General features: G+C 40.9%; 1 protein-coding gene across 7 annotated transcripts in view; it reads left to right on the forward strand.

Annotated features, from left to right (window-relative positions):
• The window catches only part of LOC103094333 (zinc finger protein 850-like), a 293282-nt gene that overhangs the window by 53731 nt on the left and 214186 nt on the right, over positions 1–25365 (forward strand). For 2 of the 7 annotated variants that reach the window (XM_056825065.1, XM_056825066.1), the window contains exon 4: positions 1974–14436. The exons of the other annotated variants lie outside the window; for them this stretch is intronic. In XM_056825065.1, coding sequence (XP_056681043.1) covers positions 1974–3076 — 1103 coding nt within the window. In that variant the 3' untranslated portion in view covers positions 3077–14436. Of the gene's footprint in view, positions 1–1973; positions 14437–25365 lie in introns of those variants that run through there. 7 annotated transcript variants of the gene reach the window in all.

The raw sequence follows: 25365 nt of genomic DNA on the forward strand, positions 1-25365 counted from the left end.
AGGGTGAAGGGATAAAAGCTGATCCTTCCAGGTCCCTGTGTCTGAGGCTTCAGAATGACCCAGAACACTGGCCCTCGAACCCAGGGTGGGAATTTAACAGTTTCTGCCAGAATGGACCAGAACAGGATGGGGGAGGGGAGCTGTTTCTCATTCAGTGTCCCCCAGGAGGATAACTGGCACAACCTCCACTGGGCTTCTACGTTACAGACAATGAAGGGGGAGGGCAGACTTCTGTGGGAATCCCATGGAGAGATTCTCAGGATGGAGTCACTGACCTTTGCCACCTTTCTGTAAAGATAACTCTGTGACAAGCTTCTATCCATCCTCCTCCCTGACTGATTCCCCATGCCCAGGCCTTCCAGCTCCCCCAGAATATGTGATCTCTTATTTGGAGCACAGGCAAGCCTCAAGGATGCTGGAGCAAGAAGGCTTGAACAGCTGCTTCCCAGTTGTGAATCTTAAAAACTACTCAGACCGTTCTTTAGAAGATTTGGTTTAGCTATTCCCTTATTGTAACAATGGGCATACTTGGTCTAAAAGGATCAGGAATGTATTGGGAACTTTTAAAATAACTCCACACTAATTAGATATACTTTAGGGGAAGATAAAAGTTGTAAACTCATGTTTGAACAATGACGGTACTTAACCCATACCTTATAGTGAAGCTAGAACCTTAACATAGGTCTATTTTTAGATCTAATACAAAAAAGTACCTGTAAAGGTTAAATTAATCACAAAAAGGTCAAGTAACTCACAAAAGGCAAGTTTAACAAAGAGGTGTGAAGTACTCAGAAGATATAATCTAACTAGAGAAGGTGAGAACCAAAGAAGGTGAGAACTAAGAATGGGCAGTCCTGGAAAAAGCATTTACTGTAATTGTTAGATGTGAAAATTTAGGGGTAGTGACATAAGAGAAAATTCAAAGGAGGCTAAGGAACAGTTCAGGGGGAGTTCGGAGTGCAAGTGAGTTTGGAGTGGAGTTAGATTCTGAACTCAGTTCAGGAAATAGTTTTCAGTGGAGGACTGGAACCCAGCTTGGAGACGGTCTCATGGTGAGTTACAAGACTGACTCCTCTTTCACTTAGGCTCAAGGAGGCCACTTTGGCCAAGGCCTTTAACTACTGCTTGGCTCAGCCTGAGCCAATGCAGTTTAAATTAACCCTCTCTTTTTCTCTTTCTCACTTGCTCTCTCTCTCTCCTTCCCTTAATTCCTCCTTTCTTTGTTAATTAAAATCTCCATAATCCCCAGCTGACTTGGGTATTTTCATATTTGAGAATTTCCCATGGCGGCCACTTATTTAGATTTTAAGTCAAAACACTAAAATTATCCTTACACATTTGAGGGAGGGGAAAAGAAACATGAGAGAGCCGGGGTTACCAGAGGGTTCTGTGTGCTCTGGTGAAGCCAGGGCTAGATTTGGGGGCTGGTGACCTGACTTGATATTTTTTTTTCAGAGGTTTTAGCAGGGACTCCTTGCGCAGAACTTTTGAACCTCAGTTTCTCCATCTGTAAGATGAGAGATTCCATTTCCTATGAGCTCCCTTCAGGGGGTCGGTCTGTGACCCTCTTAGAAGTCAATGTTCCAGATTGAAGGGCTCAGAAGTCTCATGTAGGTGCCAGAAGTTGGTCAGAACATGCCCAGTCAAAATATTTGGTTCCAGCTGCCAGGATTTTGGATCAAGTCAGTCATCTAGCCTTTCTGAGGTTATGCATGGTCTGAGATAGGAATGTAATAAAGGTAGTCTGTCCAAAATCCCAGATTCATTATGAAGAGCCAGTGAGATAATATGGGAGGTTTTTTTTTTGTTATTTAAATTGTTCTTTAGCTTGGAGGTAATGAACATTTCAAATTTGGAAGACTTCTTACCTGAAAAAAAATTGGATATGTAGCAGTTTATGTTCTGACAGTTGAGGAAGGGAGATAGTCATATATGTCACTCTATAAGTATGTTTTATTTTTTGTTTCTTTTAGAAGGAGAGATCAGACCTGAAATGAAGGCGAATCTAACAGAGGTGAGCTGTCCTGTGGAAGATATGAACCTACGAAGATTCATGAGTGAGTGTCCCAATAACTTTGCTTTTAGAGAATTCTGTCTTGCACCTCAAAACGCATCTTACATTGAACATCATAGAATTCACACTCAGGAAAAATCTAGCGAAAGTAATCAGTGCAGAAAGTCATTTAGTCAGAGCTCCTCTCTTGTACATCAGAGAATCCACTCTGGAAAGAAAACTTATGTATGCAAGCAATGTGGAAAGTCATTCAGTCAGAGCTCCTCTCTTGTTGTACATGAAAGAATCCACACTGGGGAGAAACCTTATGAATGCAAGCAATGTGGAAAGTCATTCAGTCAGAGCTCCCATCTGGGTAGACATCAGAGAATCCACACTGGGGAGAAACCTTATGAATGCAAACAATGTGGAAAGACATTCCGTCGGAGCTCACATCTTGCTGTACATCAGAGAATCCACACTGGGGAGAGACCTTATGAATGCAATCAATGTGGAAAGACATTTACAAAAAACTCCAATCTCGTAGTACATCAGAGAGTTCACACTGGGGAGAAACCTTATGAATGCAAACAATGTGGAAAGCCTTTTGGACTGAGATCCAGTCTTGCTGTACATCAGAGAATCCACACTGGGGAGAAACCTTATCAATGCAAGCAATGTGGAAAGTCTTTCAGACTCTGCTCTGATCTTGTTGTACATCAGAGAATCCACACTGGGGAGAGACCTTATGAATGCAATCAATGTGGAAAGACATTCACAAAGAACTCCAATCTTGTAGTACATCTGAGAGTCCACACCGGGGAGAAACCTTATGAATGCAAACAATGTGGAAAGCCTTTCAGACTGAGCTCCAATCTTGCTGTACATCAGAGAATCCACAGTGGGGAGAAACGTAATGAATGTAAGAAATGTGGTAAAACATTCATGGAGTGCTCCAGTTTTCCTGGACATCGGAGATTCCACAGTGGGGAGAAACCTCATGAATGCAATCAGTGTGGAAAGACATTCAGTCAGTTCTCCAATCTTGCTTTACATCAGAGTATTCACATGGGGAGAAACTAATACTAACTATCTAGAAAGATGTTCACATACAGTTCTAGTCTTGCTATTTTTTGATGGAAATCCCCCCTCCCCCCCTTTCTTTAAAGCAGCATATCTGGCATCAGCCTGAACTTGACTCAGAGGCAAGGATTATGTGATAGAAACCATTGAGTGAGGATACAATGGCAGCAGAAAAAAAGGCAGTAATAATCAAGAGATCACAAGATGAGGGCAGGCTGATGTCCCCTGCACAAATAGAAAGTCACATTTTGCTCCTGAGATGAGATTTGTGAGTTACTTGCTGGAGATAAAGTTTGATAATCCACAGTAAGAGACGACATCCAGGCTTTCAGTTTTGTTGCTAGCTGGACTTCCCTGTGAACATGGCTAAGGCTCTCTAATGGTGGCCACAGAATAGTAAGCTAAGTGGAGCAGTGAGGAAAGTACATCTCTCCTATCTTTTTCCCCTACTAACTTAGATGAAGTAAAATTAATTTAGGACCAGTCTCAAAATTTTTCCTCATGCTATATTTCACAGAAACCACAGAAATTCTCACTGAGCTCTCATGTTTAAAATCAGTCAATCTACTATGTTATAAATTGTACTAAGATTAGCTCCAAATGAGCACACAATTTAGACCTAAATTGTAAAACAATATGAAAATTAAAGGAACATAAGAGTAGTTTGCCTATCAGATCAATTCATTGATAATGGAGGAATTTATGACCAAGAACAAAATAGATAACATAAGGTATAAAGTTGGCAGTCTTTTCATTAAAATAAAAACTGTACAAATAAAACTAATGCAAACAAGATCAAAAGTAGAAACAAGTTATGAATTGTTTGACAACAATGTGTCCAATTAAATACTTGAGTTTTTAAGAATTTTAACCCTAATCTTGAATGTCTTAATTCTTCATTTCATGGCATCTGGATCTAAAAAGGAATTAACTTAGGAAGGAAATGTATTTGATCTATAGAAATCATTTGCAATTGGCGTGATTTCCTATGAAGTTTTCTAAATTCTTATGAAGGAAAAATTAGATAACAAATGATGTTGTAGATTCCAAATATGAAATAAAATAATTGACATTCTGCCAGGAGCTATCAAAGACCACACTGTTTGACATGGTCACACGTGGAAACTGGGGACTGCAAAGCAGCCCCAGAAAGGATGGAAACCCCCACTGAAACCCTCCCCCCAAGTGGTTTTCCTTATTAACACCCCATTATTTGAATTGCTATGATCATTCTTACTTAGTCCCAGGAAAAATAGATGAGAGCAACATGCTTGTAAGGTTAATGCAGATGTCCCACTGTCCCCCCCAGAATATTACTAAGAGATCCCACTTACAAAATTAAACCTAAGGATTCTTATATATCCACTTAGATAGGACCCTCTTCTAGGCATAAAAACTTCTGGCAAATCTGCGTCATGTTGATTCTATCCTCTGACCCTGCACTTGGCCACAGTGTTTTGTTGACTATCTGCTTAGGCTTCCTTTCTGTTGTTATATGGAAACATGTATGTTGAGAACAAAACTGTGTGCAAAGTAGTTATGTGATCATGAGAGTATGAAATAAAACTAAGCCTCAGCCAAGGGGGAGCAGTTTATCCTATGAAACCTGTGCTGCGTCCCGTTTATCATTCCGCCAACACTGTCCTACCTCTAAGACCCCATCCCCTGTGGGAGGCTAGACGACCCCACAGCAACATTCCAATAACTTATTCAGTTGAGTGTATTATCAGGATAGTTTTCTTACATACAAAATCACCATGCATCTAACAGCTTGACACTCTGTCTGCTTGCCCTCAGAGGCCAGTGTAACATAACTAATTACAAGTACACTTATTTCTACAAGCCTATCACCTGCATATAAAATCTTAGGCCTATTTTGCATTAAGGTCTGTGCTACATATGTGGCAAAAATTTGTCACATCAGTACAGAATTCCAAGCTAAGTAGTTTTGTTGGGAGGAGGCCAGACTTCCAATAAATCCAGACCCTGGTCATGATCAAGAGCAGAGACCCTGAGCCTTAGGAGATAGCCTTTTTTATGCCAAGAAATCTGATGATGCAGTGACAGAAAACATTCATAATTAAAATAGAATGGATATAAAATTGTTAATATGGACATCTAATTAATTATTAACCCAAGTACTTATTAATCTGACATAAGTATAAAAAAGATCACTCTGGGTAGCAACTTTGCAGTACTCAGCATCTTGATGTTTTTACTGGTTATGTTGGAATAATGGGAAACAGTTTTGGTTAACAGTTATAAGAAAATAAGAGTAGCCCTCTACCCTCCTGTATGACTTTTTCTACAAACAAGACCATCTTTTCTTTTTGTCTGACCATCTTGTTATACAACCAAGAGCAGTGTGGTAGGATTTGTGGAATCTCCTGGGTTACAGGCTTAAGGTCAGGATGTAAATGAGATTTGATAGCACCCAAAATTAATTTTCTCAAATCATGTTTGTAAAGCAAACTATATTATTTGACTATGAACTGAAAACTAATAATTGTGTTATAAAAGTAAATCATAAAGGCTAATATCATAAAAGGGAGTAGGGGATTTTACACTCACACATACAAGGTTAGATATAATTATCCTAATAGGAAAACGTGAATTGAAGTGCTACTACATTATAATTTGTTTGAAGACAGTTCTATTGAACATACATTCAACTGCAGAATCTTTTCTTAATAGACATTTACTGTCAGCACCTCAAATGATAGGACCTCTACTTTCAGATGAGTCTGCTGCCCAGGGTCTATGGGTATCTACCTGCTTAGTAGGAGGGTCTGAGTCCTGGACATGAAGGAGGGAAAGAGGCAGGTGTTGAAGAGATGAGGAAAGTGCATCCCCAGAGATGAGAATGGGTTGTGGCCCAGGTAGAATTGAAGCTCTGGGTCAGAATTGGAGGCTTGAGGAAAAATGAACCCTCAGGGGAGCTCTGAGAGATTTAGGGACCAGGAGAAACTTCTCAGAAAGGGAACTGCTACTTGAGAAGACTGAATCCAAGAGGTCAAGGTTACTATGGATGACATTCCAAACAGTGGAGACAACGAAGGGAAAGGCAGAGTTACAAGATAGAGAGTCTTGACCAAGAATCATCCACGAAGCCAGTATCACGAACATCCAAGTTTGTAGAATCTCAGCCCAAGAATGGTAGACTCAAATTCCATCCAATTTGTAAGAATTTTATTTAAAGAAGTAGTTTATGGTTGTGTAATAACTGGTGGAATAGTCTGGAGGCTAATCAGGTAGCCTCAGGGCTGATGGACAAGTTCAGGGGCCAGTAAAGTAGACTCTTTGCAGCTGGTTGTATATAGTAGAAACTCTGTTGTACAGTGGCAGCTTCCTGTATGGAGCAGCAGCCACAACTATAGAATAAAAGCTTCCCAGCTCAGTGGATTAGGGTTGGCATATTGATTTGGGCCAGGGAGCTTGTCATCTCCCATTCCAGAGAAATCTTTGCCTTTTCTGAAAACACTGGAAGGGGGGCATGGTCAAATTCAGGTGCAGGTGTGTTTTAGGGTGTAATGTCATTGGGAATAAGAAGCATGTGCAAATGTGGAGGATTCATCTGGAATGCCAGAGCCCCAGTGTGCAGGCCCCTTGTTCCACATTGTCCACCTTGTCATCATTGTGGGAGTCAATGTGGCAGAGGTCTCCCTGTCCTGGGATAATAACATGGGGTGGTGGATGTGACACTGGAGGACCACTATAGGTAGTTAATGATGTTACAGTTCTAAAAACAATATGAGTATTTAATTAAACCAGTTAGGCACAAAACTGATGCCCAGTACAGAATATTACAGATCCTGTGCACAGAGTTGGTAACAATTATCTACATGCATGTTTGACTGATGCTGAAACTACAGGTTTTGTAGTTGATGCTTAACCAGTTTTAAGTAGTGAGAAGTGCCAGATTTCAGAGTCTGAGGGTCCGTTTCTTCACTACCCCTTAGTGTCTGCTGTGAGCCCACATCAGAGTAAAGGATTAAAAATTCTGGAAAAGGGGTTGGGGAATTCCCTATGATGAAAGGCAGGGCTTGGCAAGTAGAGGCAGGCAGAATCTTATGGTCTTGACCCAGGGTACCATTGGAGGAAAGGGCCCATCCTGGGGCTTTAGAGGCAGACCAAAGTGGGACTCTTGGGTCTGGGAATATCCATTCAGAATGGGCTGGATGTAAGGGAGACCCTGAGGAGCTGAGAACACTGCCCTTTTTTGAAACCAACTCTTCAGGTACAGGTCCCAGGTAAGTCTGGGCCAGTGTAAAAATAATAATGGCAAATTACTTAAAAATAAATGGGAAAAACTATGCCAATACAGGTTCAGAAATGTTCATATACTTTGGATAGATGTAATCAAAAGTATCTACAGTGATGAAGTGAAGCTCAAATGAGAACTTCCCTTCAGGGCCAGGCGCAAAAGAGACTCTTATTATACAAAATAAGATATTTATTGAAATATAGAAGGATAACAAGGATTTCTAATTCCTTATAAGGGATTCTAAATCCACCCAAATAAACTCCCTGGTTCCACCAAGGAACCACTTCTACTACATTTCACAGGCTACAATAATCCTCCATGATCTGACAAACCCAAATCTATAGTATTCTAAATGAAACTACCACTATTATCCTTATAATTCTTAACTTTGTCTTATAGTTTTAAAATAACAGAGACTAGCTGGTTGAGTCTCAACAAGAATCATGTTAGGACTCAGCTTTAACAGGCTCAGAGTCCAAACCAAAGACCAGGTCTTTCTTTGGTCTTCTCAGATATAAACCAATTTATGAAGACAGAAATAGTCAATAGTGTTTCCAACATTGGGAAAGGAAAACACTGAGCTCCTTCATGTCTTTCCCTCAGACAGAGAATCAAAGATGTTACCTCCTCCAGCCCTGAGAGTCTCTCAACTGCCAGAGAGAGTAACTGACACAGAAAAGCAATTATAACTGTCAACATTTCAAATTGACATGCTCTCTCAGCTCTGCTTCAAACTCCGAATTCTTTCTCAAGCCAGATTCTCTACTTATTTCTAATAAGACAACACTTATTTTCTAATATCATCCTTATACCAGGAACTTGAGAAGGCACCAGACTTCTGCTGGCTCCCCTTGGAGCCTCATTGTCCAATTCTTACCTCATGCTGAGCATTTTCTAAGGCAATCTGGAACATGGCTCTCCTAGCACTAGCTACTCTACTACACTAGCTACACATTCACATCCCAAATGTCACAAGGCACCATCCCCAGTTTTACCATTGAGTCATACTTAACCATCACACATTTCCTATACCAGCTCAGGTGTCATATATTCCTACCCCCCATATATTCTTGGTTAGAGTGGTACTTCCTCCATCTGTAATAATTAAAATAGTGGAAGATATAAATTGTAGTCGATATAAGAGTGGATGAGTAAATTGTGACCGCAGAAAATATGTTTTCAAGACAGTGTCTTGTTTTAAATCAAATATAAGGTGGTTGCCAGGGAAAAATTCCCATTTATTAAATATACCCAAGTCAGCTGGGTTTTATAGAGATTTAATTCATACAAATGAGGAATTAAAGAAAGTGAGAGAGAATAAGAGAGGAATAAGTATGAACGGCCTTAGCCAACATGGCCTAGACCTGAGTCTTAATAGAGAGATCAGTCAGCCTTTAAACACTCACCACAAGATTTTTCCAAAGCAAGAATATAGACACCAGTTCAGCCAGCCATCCTTCTCCAGAGAGAGATTCTTCTGACTGACCTGAGTCTCAGCTTTTCCTCTCCTTATAAAGGGAATTTTCTCCTATGTCACCTCCCTTAAGTTCTCACATCTACCAATCACAGTAGATGTTTTTCAAAGGACAGACCATTCTTAGTTCACACCTAAGAAGGCTTAAATTTTTAATTAAGTTCACACCAGAAAACCTCTGAGTAAGTTTCTCACCTCTTTGCTCCTTGTAAGTTCACAAGTTGCCTGACCTTTATAGGTACTTAGCACCCTTTTGTATTAGTCCTAAAAATAGGCACAGCTTAAGAACTTTTGTTTTACTATAAGTATGGGTTTAAGTATCTTTCATTGTTCAGCAAGGAGTTTCTTCCCCTAAAGCAGGCTTAAGTAGGGGTGGAGTAGAGGTCTCACATTCCTGATCTAAGTTCCTTCATTGTGTAAAATGGGGAATGGTCTTAACCCAACCTTATGAAGTAGGGTCTGAGAATTTTAAGGTTCACACATCACAGGTATAGCAGATGTAGATATATTAGTCCAGAAGTCAGCTGATTTAGTTTTGGGATGTCCTGCCAATCATTTTGCAATCGCTATCTTTCATTGATACATCCCAATGCAGATACTGGAAAACCACTGTTACCAAGAGACTTATATACCTATTTGTGTCAAGCTATCCACACAAAAGGTCATTTTGGTACTCAAGCTGTGATTGACTCTGTGAAGAGGCAATGGGTAGCTTCTGGAATAAGTACTGTAGTAAATAAGATCTATACAAGCTGTTCTGTTTGCCAAAAATTCAAGCAAGGGGCATTCAGACAGAAAGGTTTAGGTGGTAGATTTTTAGCATATCCATTTGAGAGTCTACAGATTGATTACATTAGCATGCCAAAAGCTGGAAGATACAAGTTTTGCCTGGTAATAGCAGACAGATTAACCAAAAGGCCTGAAGCTTTTCCATCAAATACAAATACAGCTAACTTTGTGGCAAAAGTGTTGATTAAAGTAATTATACATAGATCTGGAGTACCACTAACCATAGACTCTGATAAGGGATCTCATTTCACCCAAGATGTTTTGAAAAGAGTCTATGAGAATCTAGGAATAACACCCAAATATCATGTTCCTTATTATCCACAAAGTTCAGGTCAAGTGGAGCACGTAAATAGGGAACTCAATACTATGGTGGGGAAGATCTGTGCTGAAACTCATCTCAAAAGACCAGATATTCTTCCCATAGTTTTGTTTTACCTACATACGAGGCCAAGAGCGGATTTGCATATATCATCATATGAAGGACATGCTCCAACACAAGAAAAAACTTGTAAGACAGTCTATACATCACTCTTAGGAGGAGATTGTCAACTTGCTTCATACTTAAGTGCTTTACAGCAATGACTCAAAGAATTACATGATATGGGAGTATTGATTCAATCTGGTCCATTGGATTATTCTCCATGATTTCAAACCAGGAGATATGGTATATGTTAAAAATTTTGCTAAAACATCAGCAATGCAAGAGAGTTGAGTAGATCCTTACACCATTGTGTTAGTTTCTCCATCTTCAGTAAAAGTTTTGGGTAGAGATTCATGGTATCATTGTTCACATATAAAATGAACACATGGTATATAAATAATGAGAATGTACAAATCAATGAAGAAGAAAATGAAGAAGAGATTGTAGAAAGTTAGAATCATTGGGCAAATTGAGTCTGCAGTCAAAAAGATCAGTAAGGAGAGGACCATTCCAGTGGAAGAGGAGAGAAGACAATGCAGACCAAGAGGAGAATTTAGGAATTAATGGATGTTGTTAAAAAGACTGAAACTTATAAATTTAAAGACTTTGAGGAATTTGCAATGAAGAGAATCACAGAATTAACGGACTAATGAATTAAAATTGTGGGTATTGTATTATAACACAAAACAACATAACACATTCCCACAAACAAATATAAATATATTTACTACCAAAGAATTGGAGAAGAATGATTCAAGCAGGATGAGATGAGAAGAGATCTGAAATAGTGGTAAGTAGATTGCATGCAACAATAACAAAACAGTAACATAACAATAACATTGACATTACACTAGCAAAACAACATAACAAAGTAACAACATAAAAAAAACACAATAACATGTACATGTATAACACAAATAACATAGCTTCATATATCACACAAAACTAAATACATATGTAAATAGTGTGTATAATAGGATTATAAATTGTATTATAGTGTACATATATGTGTGTGTAATGTGTAATATGTGTGTAAATATGAAGAGTGTATATAAGTGCATACATATAATATACATGTGCATTACATGTATATGTGTATACATTGTGTAAATAGGTCACTTATATCTATTGTTACATGTATTTTGCATAAGTGAGTTTGTTTTGGTTTAATTTCTGTGTAAAAACTTATGCAATGTTGTGTTTATTGTAATTTTCAGAAATTTTCTCTGATGTTAATATATTACAATAGTATCAGAATGTTCTGTATTCGTTGATAAGAGCGGTATTGATGAGCTTAATGTTTGCATGGAAGTTGAGCTCTTCTTTTGCATTTGATGTTATTTGCTTATGTTTGAAATTTGTGCATTATTTAATTCCTTTTCTCCTTTCCTTATTAAAATTCCTAGAATAGGTGAGTATTCGTTAGATTAAGAGAAATGAGTACAGGTTGTTTCTTATGTTGGGTAGAGAGTTTACTTTAGGTGATTTGTAAGTACTTTAGATTGTACACAAATGCCCAAATAAGGTTTTCAACATGATTTAGGCTTTGTGCAAGGCTTTGTATCAAGGAAAGATGCAATTGCAAAATGATTCTTTAAAATAATTTTCTTCACATTTATTCGGTAGGACTCCCTTCTTTACTCACTCATCTCATCCATTACTTAAAAAACAACAACAGAAAAACAAACCCCCCAAAAGAAAGATGCCTGAGCGCAACAGGAGTCAAGGCATCGGGGGAAGGCCCTCTGGGAAGAACACCGGGGGCAGATAGGCAGAGATGGGCTCAGGGCCCACTTTGGCACCAAACAAGCCATGGGCTCCCTTACAGGACTGGGTGGCGCGGATCGGGGGAGGGGGATGTCCGAGTCAAGAAGGAGGGAAGCGTTGGAACCACGAGCTGGGGACGCCGGAGGGCTGGGTGACATCAGAGGAGGAGAAGGCCTGCCCCCGGCGTCTGTTTGCCTCAGAGCATCCCTTCTGTCTTTGCCCTGAACTTCCACTTAAGACTTCTGGGCCCTCCTCCGAGCCTTGTGGCGCCCAAAGATCTCCATGTGTTCCCTCAGAGGCCAGAAAGGGGATGTCCAAGGCAGGAGCATGTTGAAGCTGGAATGTTTCTTGGCATGCCTCGGCTCTGCCGGCTGGTTCCCTAGATTCTCTGGCTGCTTCCGAAGACGAGGAGACTCCAACAGTTTTTGTTTAGGGTAAGACCAAGAGTGGCCTTAGAGAGGAGCTTCCAGGCAGAGGAGTAGCAGGACAGATGGAAAGGCATTTCTCTTTGTCTCCCTCTCTCCCCCTCCCTCCCTCCCTCTGTCTCTCTGTCTCTGTCTGTCTCTGTCTGTCTCTGTCTCTGTCTCTCTGTCTCTGTCTCTCTCTGTCTCTGTCTCTCTGTCTCTGTCTCTCTCTGTCTCTGTCTCTGTCTGTCTCTGTCTCTCTGTCTCTCTCTGTCTCTGTCTCTGTCTCTGTCTGTCTCTGTCTCTCTGTCTCTCTCTGTCTCTGTCTCTGTCTGTCTCTGTCTCTCTCTGTCTCTGTCTCTGTCTCTGTCTGTCTCTGTCTCTCTCTCTCTCTGTCTCTGTCTCTCTCTGTCTCTGTCTCTCTGTCTCTCTCTGTCTCTCTCTGTCTCTCTGTCTCTGTCTCTGTCTCTCTCTCTCTGTCTCTCTGTCTCTCTCTGTCTCTATCTCTGTCTGTCTCTGTCTCTCTGTCTCTCTCTGTCTCTGTCTGTCTCTGTCTCTCTGTCTCTGTCTCTCTCTGTCTCTCTGTCTCTCTGTCTCTCTGTCTCTCTCTGTCTCTCTCTCTGTCTCTGTCTCTGTCTCTCTCCCTCTGTCTCTCTGTCTCTCTCTGTCTCTGTCTGTCTGTCTCTGTCTCTGTCTGTCTGTCTCTCTGTCTCTCTCTCTGTCTCTGTCTCTGTCTCTGTCTGTCTCTGTCTCTCTCTGTCTCTGTCTCTGTCTCTGTCTGTCTCTGTCTCTCTCTCTCTCTGTCTCTGTCTCTCTCTGTCTCTGTCTCTCTGTCTCTCTCTGTCTCTCTCTGTCTCTCTGTCTCTGTCTCTGTCTCTCTCTCTCTGTCTCTCTGTCTCTCTCTGTCTCTATCTCTGTCTGTCTCTGTCTCTCTGTCTCTCTCTGTCTCTGTCTGTCTCTGTCTCTCTGTCTCTGTCTCTCTCTGTCTCTCTGTCTCTCTGTCTGTCTCTCTCTGTCTCTCTCTCTGTCTCTGTCTCTGTCTCTCTCCCTCTGTCTCTCTGTCTCTCTCTGTCTCTGTCTGTCTGTCTCTGTCTCTGTCTGTCTGTCTCTCTGTCTCTCTCTCTGTCTCTGTCTCTGTCTCTGTCTGTCTCTGTCTCTCTGTCTCTGTCTCTCTCTCACACACACACACAGGAGCTAAATCTGGTGTTGGCACGTATAAATTAAATCGACAGGCTTACAAAAAAAACCCAAAAAGCAAATGGCACAAGGGTAGGCCTCCATGCCTGTGAGGGAGATGGGCATTTTCTTTCTCCCTCTCCTCCATGTGGGTGCCACCCTTCCCCAGACAGACCCTCCATGGGCCTTCCCTCTGTTCACCTCTCATGGGGACACTGTGGTCACGAGGCAGAGGGGGCTTGGGCCACAGCACCGTGGCCGTGGCAGTACAAGACCTCCTTTCTGGTCTGGCCCCTCTCCCTGGTACTGGCCCTCCTTGACCACCTTGACGCACCGGACGTCCCTCCCCAGGGTGACAGGGTGATGCCCTTGACGGACGGGAGGTTGGGCAGAGCCACCAGCCTGACAGGTTCAGCTCCTGCAGAGAGTTCAAGCTGGAGAAGACCTCAGTCTTGGCAGACCGCAGGCTGGGATTGCCCAACAGACCCAGGACCTGGAGGCTTGGCAGTCATGGAAGGCCAATGAGGTGAGCTCCGTGGGGGCGGCTCAGGCCAGTGAGGGACAGGTGAGTGAGGTCCTTCCGACCGGAGAAGGCCCCTGCCCAGAGCCTGCTCAGGGGGTCGCCGTCCAGGTTGAGGTAGCTCAGAAGATTGGAAGGACTTAGAATCTCATGAGCCTACTGGGTCAAGGTTCCAGACAGTTGAGGGGGTTTTCCCAACTGCCATTCTCTCTGGAGGAACAAGGAAGAGTAAGGTGTGGCTGAAAAGATCCTGATCATCCATCAACAACTGGCTTTGAGGATTTCAGTGGGATGAGAGAGTTAGCCTGGTCAGCCTGCTGGATAGCCTGATTGGAGGATGGCCTCTACCCTGCTGGGAGCCTCTGTGAACATCAATTGGGACTCCTGATTTATCAAGGACGCTTGTGTGAGCCTCTTACCCTGTTGGACTTAATATTAAGAAATAAGGGGTTTTATATCTGGGATTAGTAATAGCATTTACCCTTTCCTTCCTTCTATTTCCAAATCTTTCATCCCTTTCCTGTTAATAAAATAAATAATTTTTATGTTTCCTCTGCATTATTATCCTTCCCCTCATACAATCAATATATTATAATTATTAAAACACAGGCCAGGATTGACTTCCAGGTAAGCATGGCAGCAGATTAGATGTGGCTCACTTCCCCTCCTCAGACCCAACGATACAGACGACCTCAAAAGACCCCCAAAAAACCATCCTCATAAAAACGGAGGGCCTCTACAGTAGGACGCAGCACTGAAGGTCTGTGGGACATGGGCATTTCCACATTATAAGGGAATGAAAAAGCTCCCACCCAAACCTGAGCTGACCTACCCTCCCCCATCACATCTACAGAGCCAGAGTTAAAGTCAGTGCATGCTAGAACCGATGAGGGAGGGAGGGGTACACCAGGAATGAGCAACAGGCAGCTCCGGGTCTTGGGAACTACTAAAACCACCAAGGACTTATCCCTGAGAACAGTAACACCTGAAACCCCGGCAGGCAGGCAAGGGGAGCTCAGATCCCAGGCGCTCAGAACCAGTGCACCATAATCAACGAGTGTGCGAAGGGCACCCCTGAAGTGAGCAAGGGGCACCTATAGGTCTTGGGAGTTGATTAAGATCACCAAGGACCCACCCCTGAGAGCAGTAACATCCAAAATGCTGGCAGGCAAGGGAGGGCAGACAATGGGATCCCCCAGAAAGATAGCCCAGCTGCAGAGAATTGAGATCTGGCCCGAGACAAAAACCCTTGATCATTAGATCCATACACAGAGAGCCAGCCCTCCTCACTCAGATTTCTGACTGGAAAGGGAAGGGAAAACCATAGAGATGGCAAACAGTACCCAGGAACCACAACACCCCAACACCAAGAAAAGCAAGAAGAAGGGGTTGACTTTGGATAGTTTTTACAGAGGAAAAATACAGACTACAGAGGAAATAGCAGAAGAGGAAACCCAAATAAATGCTCCAAAACCTTCCAAAAGAAATGGAAATTGTCCACAAGCTCTTGAATTTAAATTGAAGGTTATCAAAAAGATGGAAGCTTTCTGGCAGGAAAAATGGGATATAATGCATAGAGAATTTAACAATCGGAGGGAAAAGAACTCCCAATTGGAGAAACAGCTGGAAGCCTAAAAAAGCAGGATAGACCAAACTGAAAAGGAAAACCAGTATTTAAAGACCAGAATTAGGCAACTGGAAGACAATGAACTTGAAAAACAGCAAGAATTAATAAAGCAAAGTCAAAAAATTTACAAATTATAAGAAAACATAAAATATCTTACTGACAAGGTGAAAGATCAGGAAAACAGAGGAAGGATAGTCAATCTGAGAATCATTGGTCTTCCTGAAAAGCCAGTAATAAACAGGAATCTTGACATCATAATACAAGATATCCAAGAAAACTGCCCTGAGATTCTAGAACAAGGGGACAAAATAGTCATCAAAAGAGTCCATAGAACACCCTCTACACTAAATTCCCAAAAGACAACTCCCAGGAATGTAATTGCCAAATTCCAAAGCTTTCAAGCTAAGGAGAGAATCCTACAAGAAGCCAGAAAAAAACAATTCAGATACCAAGGAGCTCCAGTCAGGATCGCACAAGACCTGGCAGCTTCCACACTGGAACACGATATTCAGAAAGGCAAGAGAACTGGGTCTTCAACCAAGAATCATATCCATTAAAACTGCCTATATACTTCCAGGGGAAAGGATGGGCATCCAACAAAATAGAAGATTTCCAAGTATTTGTAAAGAAAACCAGAACTCAGTTTGATATCCAAACACAAAGAGCAAGAGAAACATGAAAAGGTAAATATGAAAGAAAGGGAAAAGGAGAAAAATGCTTTTTTCCCTCTTATTCAAACTCTCTTCTATAAGGTCTACATTTAGATGAAATTATATATATTAATATGGGGGGATATTATGTGTAATTCTCAAAAATTCTATGCATTATTAGAGTAATTAGAGGAATCACTCATAGGGAAAGATTGGGGCATTAAGATGATATTGAGAAAGGGGGAAGAAAGAAAAAGGGAGGGAGGGAATCGATGATGGTATCAAGATATACTTGAAGAAATAACAATAAATTAAATAGAATAATCTTTGTCAAACAAAGATACACATGGGAAGGGGAGGGGAAGAATTCTCTTATAAGAATGAGAGGAAGAGAATGCTAATAGGTAATAATTAAACCTTACTCCCAGTGAAATCAACTCTAAGAGGGAAGAGCACCTAGACCCATTGGGATCTCGAATTCTATCTTATCCAACAGAGTAGGGAGAATGGAAAATTAAGGGGGGGAGGGGGAGGGACTACAAAAAGGGAGGGGAGGAGAGAGGGAGGGAAATTAACACCCTGGGAAAAAAAGGGAACAAAATGGAAGGGGCCAGAAAGGGAAGCATATCAAGGGAGGGAACTTGGGGGACTGATGTAAAGTAAACCACCAGTTTAAAAGGTTATAGCAAAAGAAGAAAGGTCAGAATTAGGGGAGCATATCAAAATGCTGGCGAATTCACAAGTGACAATCATAACTTTGAATGTGAATGGGATGAACTCACCCATAAAACTGACGAATAGCAGAATGGATTAGAATCCAAAACCCTACCATATGTTGTCTTCAATAAACACACATGAGGTGGGTAGATATTCACAAGGTTGTGAATTAAAGGTTGGAGTAAGACCTATTGGGCCTCAACTGATAGAAGGCAGGAGTTGCAATCATGATATCTGACAAAGCCAAAGCAAAAATAGACCTGATCAAAAGGGATAGGGAAGGTAAACATATCCTGATAAAAGAGAGTATAGACAATGAAGAAATATCACTAATCAACATATATGCACCAAATAATATAGCACCCAAATTTCTAATGGAGAAACTAGGAGAATTGAAGGAAGAAATAGACAGTAAAACTATATTAGTGGGATACCTGAGCCAACCACTATAAAATTTAGATAAATCAAAAAATAAAGAGGTAAAAGATTTGAATGAAATATTAGAAAAATTACAGTTAATAGATATATGGAGAAGAATAAATAGGGACAAAAAAGAATACATCTTTTCAGCAGCACATTCACAAAGATTGACCATACACTAGGTCATAAAAACATGGCAAACAAATGCAGAAAAGCAGAAATAATAAATGCAACCTTTTCAAATCATAAGGCAATAAAAATAATGATCAGTAAGGGTACATGGAAAGCCAAATTAAAAATCAATTGGAAATTACATAATATGATATTCCAAAATCGGTTAGAGAAGAAATCATAGAAACAATAATTTCATTGAAGAAAATGACAACAGTGAGACATCCTTTCAAACCTTATGGGATACAGCCAAAGGAGTACTAAGAGGAAAATTCATAACCCTGAATGCATATATTAACAAATAAAGGAGGGCAGAGATCAATGAATTGGACATGCAAATCAAAAAACTTGAAAGAGAACAAATTAACCCCCCCCCCCGAAGAAAACCAAATTAGAGATGCTAAAAATTAAGGGAGAAATTAATAAAATCAAAAGTGATAGAACTATTGAACTAATAAATAAGACTAGAAGCTGATACTTTGAAAAAACAAACAAAATAGACAAAGTACTGGTCAATCTAATTTAAAAAAGGAAAGAAGGAAAGCAAATTAACAGTATCATAGATGAAAAGGGGGACCTCACCTCCAGTGAAGAGGATATTAAGGCAATCATTAAAATCTACTTTGCCCAACTATATGGCAATAAATATACCAACCTAGGTGATATGGATGAATATTTACAAAAAATATAAATTGCCTAGACTAACAGAAGAAGAAATAGAATTCTTAAATAATCCCATATCAGAAAAAGAAATCCAACAGGCTATCAAAGAACTCCCTAAGAAAAAATCCCCAGGGCCTGATGGATTCACAAGTGAATTCTATCAAGCATTCAAAGAACAGCTAATCTCAATACTACACAAACTATTTGACACAATAAGGAAAGAGGGAGTGCTACCAAATTCCTTCTATGACACAAATATGGTACTGATTCCAAAGCCAGGCAGGTCAAAAATGAAGAAAGAAAACTACAGACCAATGTCCCTAATGAACATAGATGCAAAAATCTTAAATAGGATACTAACAAAAAGACTCCAGCAAGTGATCAGGAGGGTCATTCACTATGATCAAGTAGGATTTATACCAGGGATGCAGGGCTGGTTCAATATTAGGAAAACCATCCCATAATTGACCATATCAACAAGCAATCCAACAAAAATCACATGATTATCTCAATAGATGCAGAAAAAGCCTTTGATAAAATACAACACCCATTCATTTTTAAAACACTAGAAATCATAGGAATAGAAGGGTCTTTCCTAAAAATAACAAACAGTATATATCTAAAACCATTAGCAAACATCATCTGCAATGAGGATAATCTAGATGCATTCCCAATGAGATCAGGAGTGAAACAGGGATGCTCATTATCACCTCTATTATTCAACATTGTACTAGAAACATTAGCAGTAGCAATTAGAGAAGAAAAAGAAATTGAAGGTATTAAAATTGGCAATGAGTAGACCAAGTGATCACTCTTTGCAGATGATATGATGGTCTACTTAAAGAATCCTAGAGATTCAACCAAAAAGCTAGTCGAAATAATCAACAACATTTGCAAAGTTGCAGGATACAAAAGAAACCCACATAAGTCATCAGCATTTCTATATATTTCCAACCCATTTCAGCAGCAGGAATTTGAAAGAGAAATCCCATTCAAAATCACCTAAGACAATATAAAATACTTAGGAATCTATCTGCCGAGACAAACACAGGAACTATATGAACACAACTACAAAACACTCTCCACATAACTAAAACTAGACTTCAGCAATTGGAAAAACATTAACTGCTCATGGATAGGACGAGCCAATATAGTAAAAATGACCATCCTACCCAAACTTATCTATTTAGTGCCATACCCATTGAACATCCAAATTTTTTTTTTACTGATTTAGAAAAGACCATAACAAAGTTCATTTGGAAGAACAAAGGATCAAGGATATCCAGGGAAATAATGAAAAAAAAAATACAAAGGAAGGGGGCCTTCCTGTCCCAGATCTCAAACTCTAAGCAATGGTCATCAAAACAATCTGGTATTGGCTTAGAGACAGAAAGGAGGATCAGTGGAATAGACGAGGTAAGTGTCCTCAGCAAGACAGTATATGACAAATCCAAAGACCCCAGTTTTGGGGACAAAAGTCCACTATTTGATAAAAACTGTTGGGAAAATTGGAAGATAGTGTGGGTGAGATTAGGTTTGGATCAACACCTCACATCCTACACCAAGATAAACTCAGAATGGGTCAATGACTTGAACATAAAGAAGGAAACTATAAATTAGATAAACACAGAATAGTATACATGTCAGACCTTTGGGAAGGGAAAGATTTTAAAACTAAGCAAGACTTAGAAAGAGATACAAAATGTAAAATAAATAATTTTGACTACATCGAATTAAATAGCTTTTGTACAAACAAAACCAGTGTAACTAAAACCAGAAGGGAAGCAACAAATTGGAAAACAATTTTCATTACAAAAACCTCTGACAAAGGTTTAATTACTCAAATTTATAAAGAGATAAACCAGTTGTAAAAAAAATCAAGCCATGCTCCAATTGATAAATGGACAAGGGACATGAAGAGGCAGTTTTCAGTTAAATCAAAACTATTAATAAACACATGAAGAAGTGCTCTAAATCTCTTATAATCAGAGAGATGCAAATCAAAACAACTCTGAGGTATCACCTCACACCGAGCAGATTGGCTAACATGACAGCAGAGGAAAGTAATAAGTGCTGGAGGGGATGTGGCAAAGCAGGGACACTAATCCATTGCTGTTTGGGTTGTGAATTGATCCAACTATTCTGGAGGGCAATCTGGAACTATGCTCAAAGGGCAATAAAAGACTGTCTGCCCTTTGATCTAGCCATAGCACTGCTGGGTTTGTACCGCAAAGAGATAATAAGGAAGAAGACTTTTACAAGAATATTCATGGCTGCACTCTTTGTGTTGGCTAAAAATTGGAAAATGAGGGGATGTCCTTCAATTGGGGAATGGCTGAACAAATTGTGGTATATGTTGGGGATGGAATACTCTTGTGCTCAAAGTAATGATGAACTGGAGGGATTCCATGTGAACTGGAACGACCTCCAGGAGCTGATGCAGAGTGAGAGGAGCAGAACCAGGAAAACATTGTACACAGAGACGGATGCACTGTGGTACAATCGAACATAATGGACCTCTCCATTAGGGACAATGAAATGTCTCTGAACAGTCTGCAGGGATCTAGGAACAAAAACACTACCCACAAGCAGAGGACAAATTGTGGGAGTAGAAACACCGAGGAAAAGCAACTGCTTGACTACAGGGGTTGAAGGGATATGCCTGAGGAGAGACTTTAAATGAACAACCTAATTCAAATACTAACAACATGGAAATGGGTTCAGATCAAGGACACATATGATACCCAGAGGAATCACAAGTCGGCTGGGGGGGGGGTGAGGAAAAGAAAATGATCTTTGTTTCTAATGAATAATGTTTGAAAATGACCAAATAAAATAATGTTTAAAAGAAAAAAAAAACAGGCCATCTGGGAATTCATAATTTTTTAAAATCCTTACCTTCTGTCTTGGAATCAATACTGTGTATTGGTTCAACGGCAGAAAAGTGGTAAGGGCTAGGCAATGGGGGTCAAGTGGCTTGCCCAGGGTCACACAGCTGGGAAGTGTCTGAGGCCAGATTTGAACCCAAGACCTCCCTTCTCTAGGCCTGGCTCTCCATCCACTGAGCCACCCAGATGCTCACAAATTCATAATTTCTGAAATGGGCCTTGACCTGCCTCATTCTTTGGGTACTCAGTAGGAAAGATCATCATTGGTATTCAGAAGGTGGCAGCAACTTTTTTAATAAGACCCAGAGACAAGTAGTGAAAAGTAGTGGTAGATTCACAATGCATACAATATACATTCCTTTTGACAGTATCATATACAAAATACAGGGTATGCTTTAGTAGCTAAACAATTGTAGCTGCTTCATCTCAATCCCACAGTACAGTCTTTGGAGTGTGGGATGTATCTGGTGTCTTGTACAGACATGAGTGTGTCTCAGGCCTTCTGAGTTAGCATACTCGATGTTCTCTGGGTACCCCATCTCAATGGATGTCAGCCGGACCAGTGTCCCACAGTAGCCTAATAGCTAATGTCACTGATAGTGTCATGTCAGTCTTCTGGAGTGATCTTAGTCACCGGTGAAGTGTCCTTCCAGCGCGCCTGGATAGTGGCTGGCGTGTAGTTAGCTGATGTCAACAGCGTTGGTCTGCTTCTCTCCCTGGTCTTGTGTTGGCTGGCATGATGTGCTTTGTGGGTGACCAGATGTTTCCACTCTCTGTCAACATACAGACAAGACCTCGACCCAACGTTATCATCCCCTTGGGTCCCTCACAGTCTTAATTTCTTGGTAATATTCAACCCAATTCAGATCTATCCTACAATGTAATCTTTAGCAGGACATTCAAACTGTTATTGCAAAGTTTTAACTGATGTTCTTTTTAGAGTGTGGAAGAGATAGATGGTTAGTGATACCGTTTCCACCCTTCTTTCTTATGAAAGTTGAAATGCCACAGCTGAACCAAATTGACTTTTCGATAAGTCTGATAGGAAGAAAGACATGCTGTTGTTTGCCAATATAATGTACCCTTGAAGACAATGATCACATATACATTTTGGACAAATCGTACTGCAATTGGACAGTATTTATGGTACAGTCATAACCTTCCCAATTGTACCATTTGATATTTGATCAAATTTGGCTAACATGGAACAATTCCAATAAAATGATTGTCAGGTTACACGTCGTACCAGTACCATTCAAAATTTTCAGGCATGTAATGAAGTTAGATCTTTCACCAAATACCCATATATTCCTAGAACAGAATATCTGTCCATGACTTAGTGATACTCTTCTGCATGCAAATTGTGTTTCATACAATTACATGTGTGTGGATAGTGTGTTAAACCTGCCTATAGGGCAATCATAGCCTTTACAATCCATGTGCTGCATTTCTGGTGTCCTGTGCCAGACACCTCTGCCATCTGTCCTTCTTCTGGGCAGATTGTCTTGCCATCCGATGCTCTTGATCATCTTCCATGGACTTCATGTATCTGAGAAAGTAAACAGAAAACCTCGACCCCAAATGACAGCCTCATTGGGTCTCAGAGAGTTAGGAAGGGACAGAACATCAATACCTTCAGTTTTTGAACCTTGGGGCTCATGAATTCCCTTGATCTCTATTTACCCTAGCTTGCATGTAAGCCATGAGCTATGCAATTCAGCCCTTGCATTGCTGTTAAAAGCCCTGCTCTTCCAAGCTGTGTGGAATAGACAGTAGTGCACAGATGTTCATAAAGTCTGTCATCACTTTGCTCACTTCTTCATTTGAGCTTGAACCCTAAACCAGGAGAGTCAGTATCTCCCATCACTTTTCACAGTTCAACCTTTGTGCCAGGAGCATGCTGAAATGCACCTTTTGCTCCAAAATATACAGTGGATGCCTATCAGAGGTGAAATTAATCCCCCACAGTTTGCATTGATAAGCGATATCCCCTGCTTGTTCAGGATATGGATGTACAATAGACTTTGCAAAGCAGCAGGTATAGATGCTTAAATAGTTGCTTTTGCAAACCCATAATCATAAAAATATCCTACTAGAAATCACTTACGATTTGACCCGTGTGTGCTGGGATCTTTAGCCTTTGTTTGCCTGCACACACATTTTGCTATTTGAAAAAGTTTCCCATTGTGCAGTTATTAAAATGATAGCATTGCCTTATGCTGTACAAGTATGCACAGAATTATCAAACAGTTGCACAGGAGTTGTTGTATCGGAACTACTGCAATGAACTCCATCACTGAAAAGATCTTAATACTGTGACTAAACTCATTACTCTCATCTGCTAATTCTGCAAATCTTCACTGCAGAAATAAATCAAATTGGGCCAGGAACCTTTGAACTTGCCTTATTATCATGGGTCTCTTTTCAGTCTCATGAGCAGCTTCAATATCTGCCATTTGAATACATGCTAGTATTGCCTCTCTCAAGGCCTTCCTTCATAAATCTCTGTACTGAGTAACAGATTCCTCGCTAACTTTAATAATGAGCCGCTGGTAAACCGATTGAATCCTTCTGACCATGCTTTGACTCTGCTGAGCATGTGTCTTAGTGTCCATAGTAAAAGCTATTCTAGTGAGGAATCGTTTGCTTTCTGGATACAGGTACATTAATATGCCCACTAAAACGTTTCGGAACTGCATGCAGCCTGTTTGAATAAGCTCTGCTCAATATTGTTGCTCTCATGTCCTGCTTAGAAAAGTGTTAATCATTCCTCCATAGTTCAAATTAGAAAGCCTTATGAATTCCTTTAAATCGTATTCCAAGTCATGCTTAGTATGTCTCAGTATTCAATTTTCCTTCTAGCCAATTACAGCGTTTGTAATAAAAAACTTGGAGCCTCAGTTGCTCTGATGCTCTCTTCCGCGTGGCTCAAGCCACGTGGCCGGTAGAGAAAAAAACATTTCAAGCTGCTTCAGATTGAAGCCCAAACCTTAAAAATGTTCTGTTTGCACTTTCATTACCTCGTGATTTATACCAAAATTTCTCTACAGATAAACATTTCTAGTCCTGACATTCTGTGGCACATGACAAAAGTCAGAGAAAGATTTTTAATTCTCCTTTTTTTGACTTCCTTCATCAAAAAATATGAGCAGACATTCCTTCATAATTCTGCCTGTATCCAGCCTAAATGAAAGCCATTCAAATGCCCAGATCTCACTTCCGGGTGCTTGTTATCACTTGCAATCAGCCAGGTACAGCTGCCTTTCCCTGGCCGGACCTCAAACAAAAGAGTTCCTAGGACCCTTTTCAAATGCTAAATGAGTGCAGGGGCTTGCCTTTTGTTTGATTGTTTTTATCTTCTGCCTTTGGTTACAGAAGGGCAATATCTTTTTACAACCTGGGCTGTTGGGAATTGAACCTAATTCAGGATTATGACCTCGATTCATTAATTTTGCTGAGACCTGCGGTGGTATTAGGAAAAGTTTCTGTTTTATCCCTTTAGCCAAGTGATCCTTATCCTTTAAGTGCCCTGCTGGAGTCAAAGCAACCACCTCCTGATAAGCCTTTCGAATGCATCCGAGTCAGAGCTCTCCTGAAAAGGCTCGGGAATCTGCCGGTGAAGGTTGGCTTGCTCCTTGCTGAGCTTCTGAAACAAGACGTGTGTAAGCTAGAACTCCTTCTGGGTCAGATTGCTGAGGAGCGCTAGCGTGACTGGAGCCGTTGCCCCGTCTCTCGATGCACTGCTTCTGAGCAGTTTCAAGACCTTACAGTCTATGGGCTTATGCTGAGCAATGCGTCTGTCGGCATCCTCAGGGTCCTCTACATGCCTGGCTGGGAAAGCAGAAATGTCCTCCCGGCCTTTTTGAATAGGCGAGATCAGCTCAGTCCTGAGTGAACCAGGCTTAGAAACCTCAGGCGGGCAAGGTGGGGGCGGGGTGGCCACGAGAGAGGCTCCTGAAGCCAACCTGTAGTCTGGGGGGGGGAGGAGGGGAATGGGGAGGAGCCTGATTGTCTAAGGGGGGATACAGCTTTGGAGTTGCAAATGACTCTTTTGTATCACTCCCCTTAGAAGTATAGCCTGGGGCTGAGACCACGCTGAACACTCTCCTTCCCCTCCCCCATCAGTTGCCTCAGGAGCAGTGGCTTTGAGATCCTGCTTTCTTAATTCCTGAGTCTGTGGAGTCTCCTTCTCCCCTGCATTAGCGGTTTGAATAGCCAGATCCTCTAGAATAGTTCTGATAATCGACCAGGTGTTAAATACCGTTTTCCTGACTCTGTTACCTTCCTTTTGATAGTCTTTCAAGCTTTGACCAAACTGGTCCCATTGCGCAACCTCTA

The sequence above is a fragment of the Monodelphis domestica genome, chromosome 1, assembly GCF_027887165.1.
Source record: "Monodelphis domestica isolate mMonDom1 chromosome 1, mMonDom1.pri, whole genome shotgun sequence".
Lineage (NCBI taxonomy): Eukaryota > Metazoa > Chordata > Mammalia > Didelphimorphia > Didelphidae > Monodelphis > Monodelphis domestica.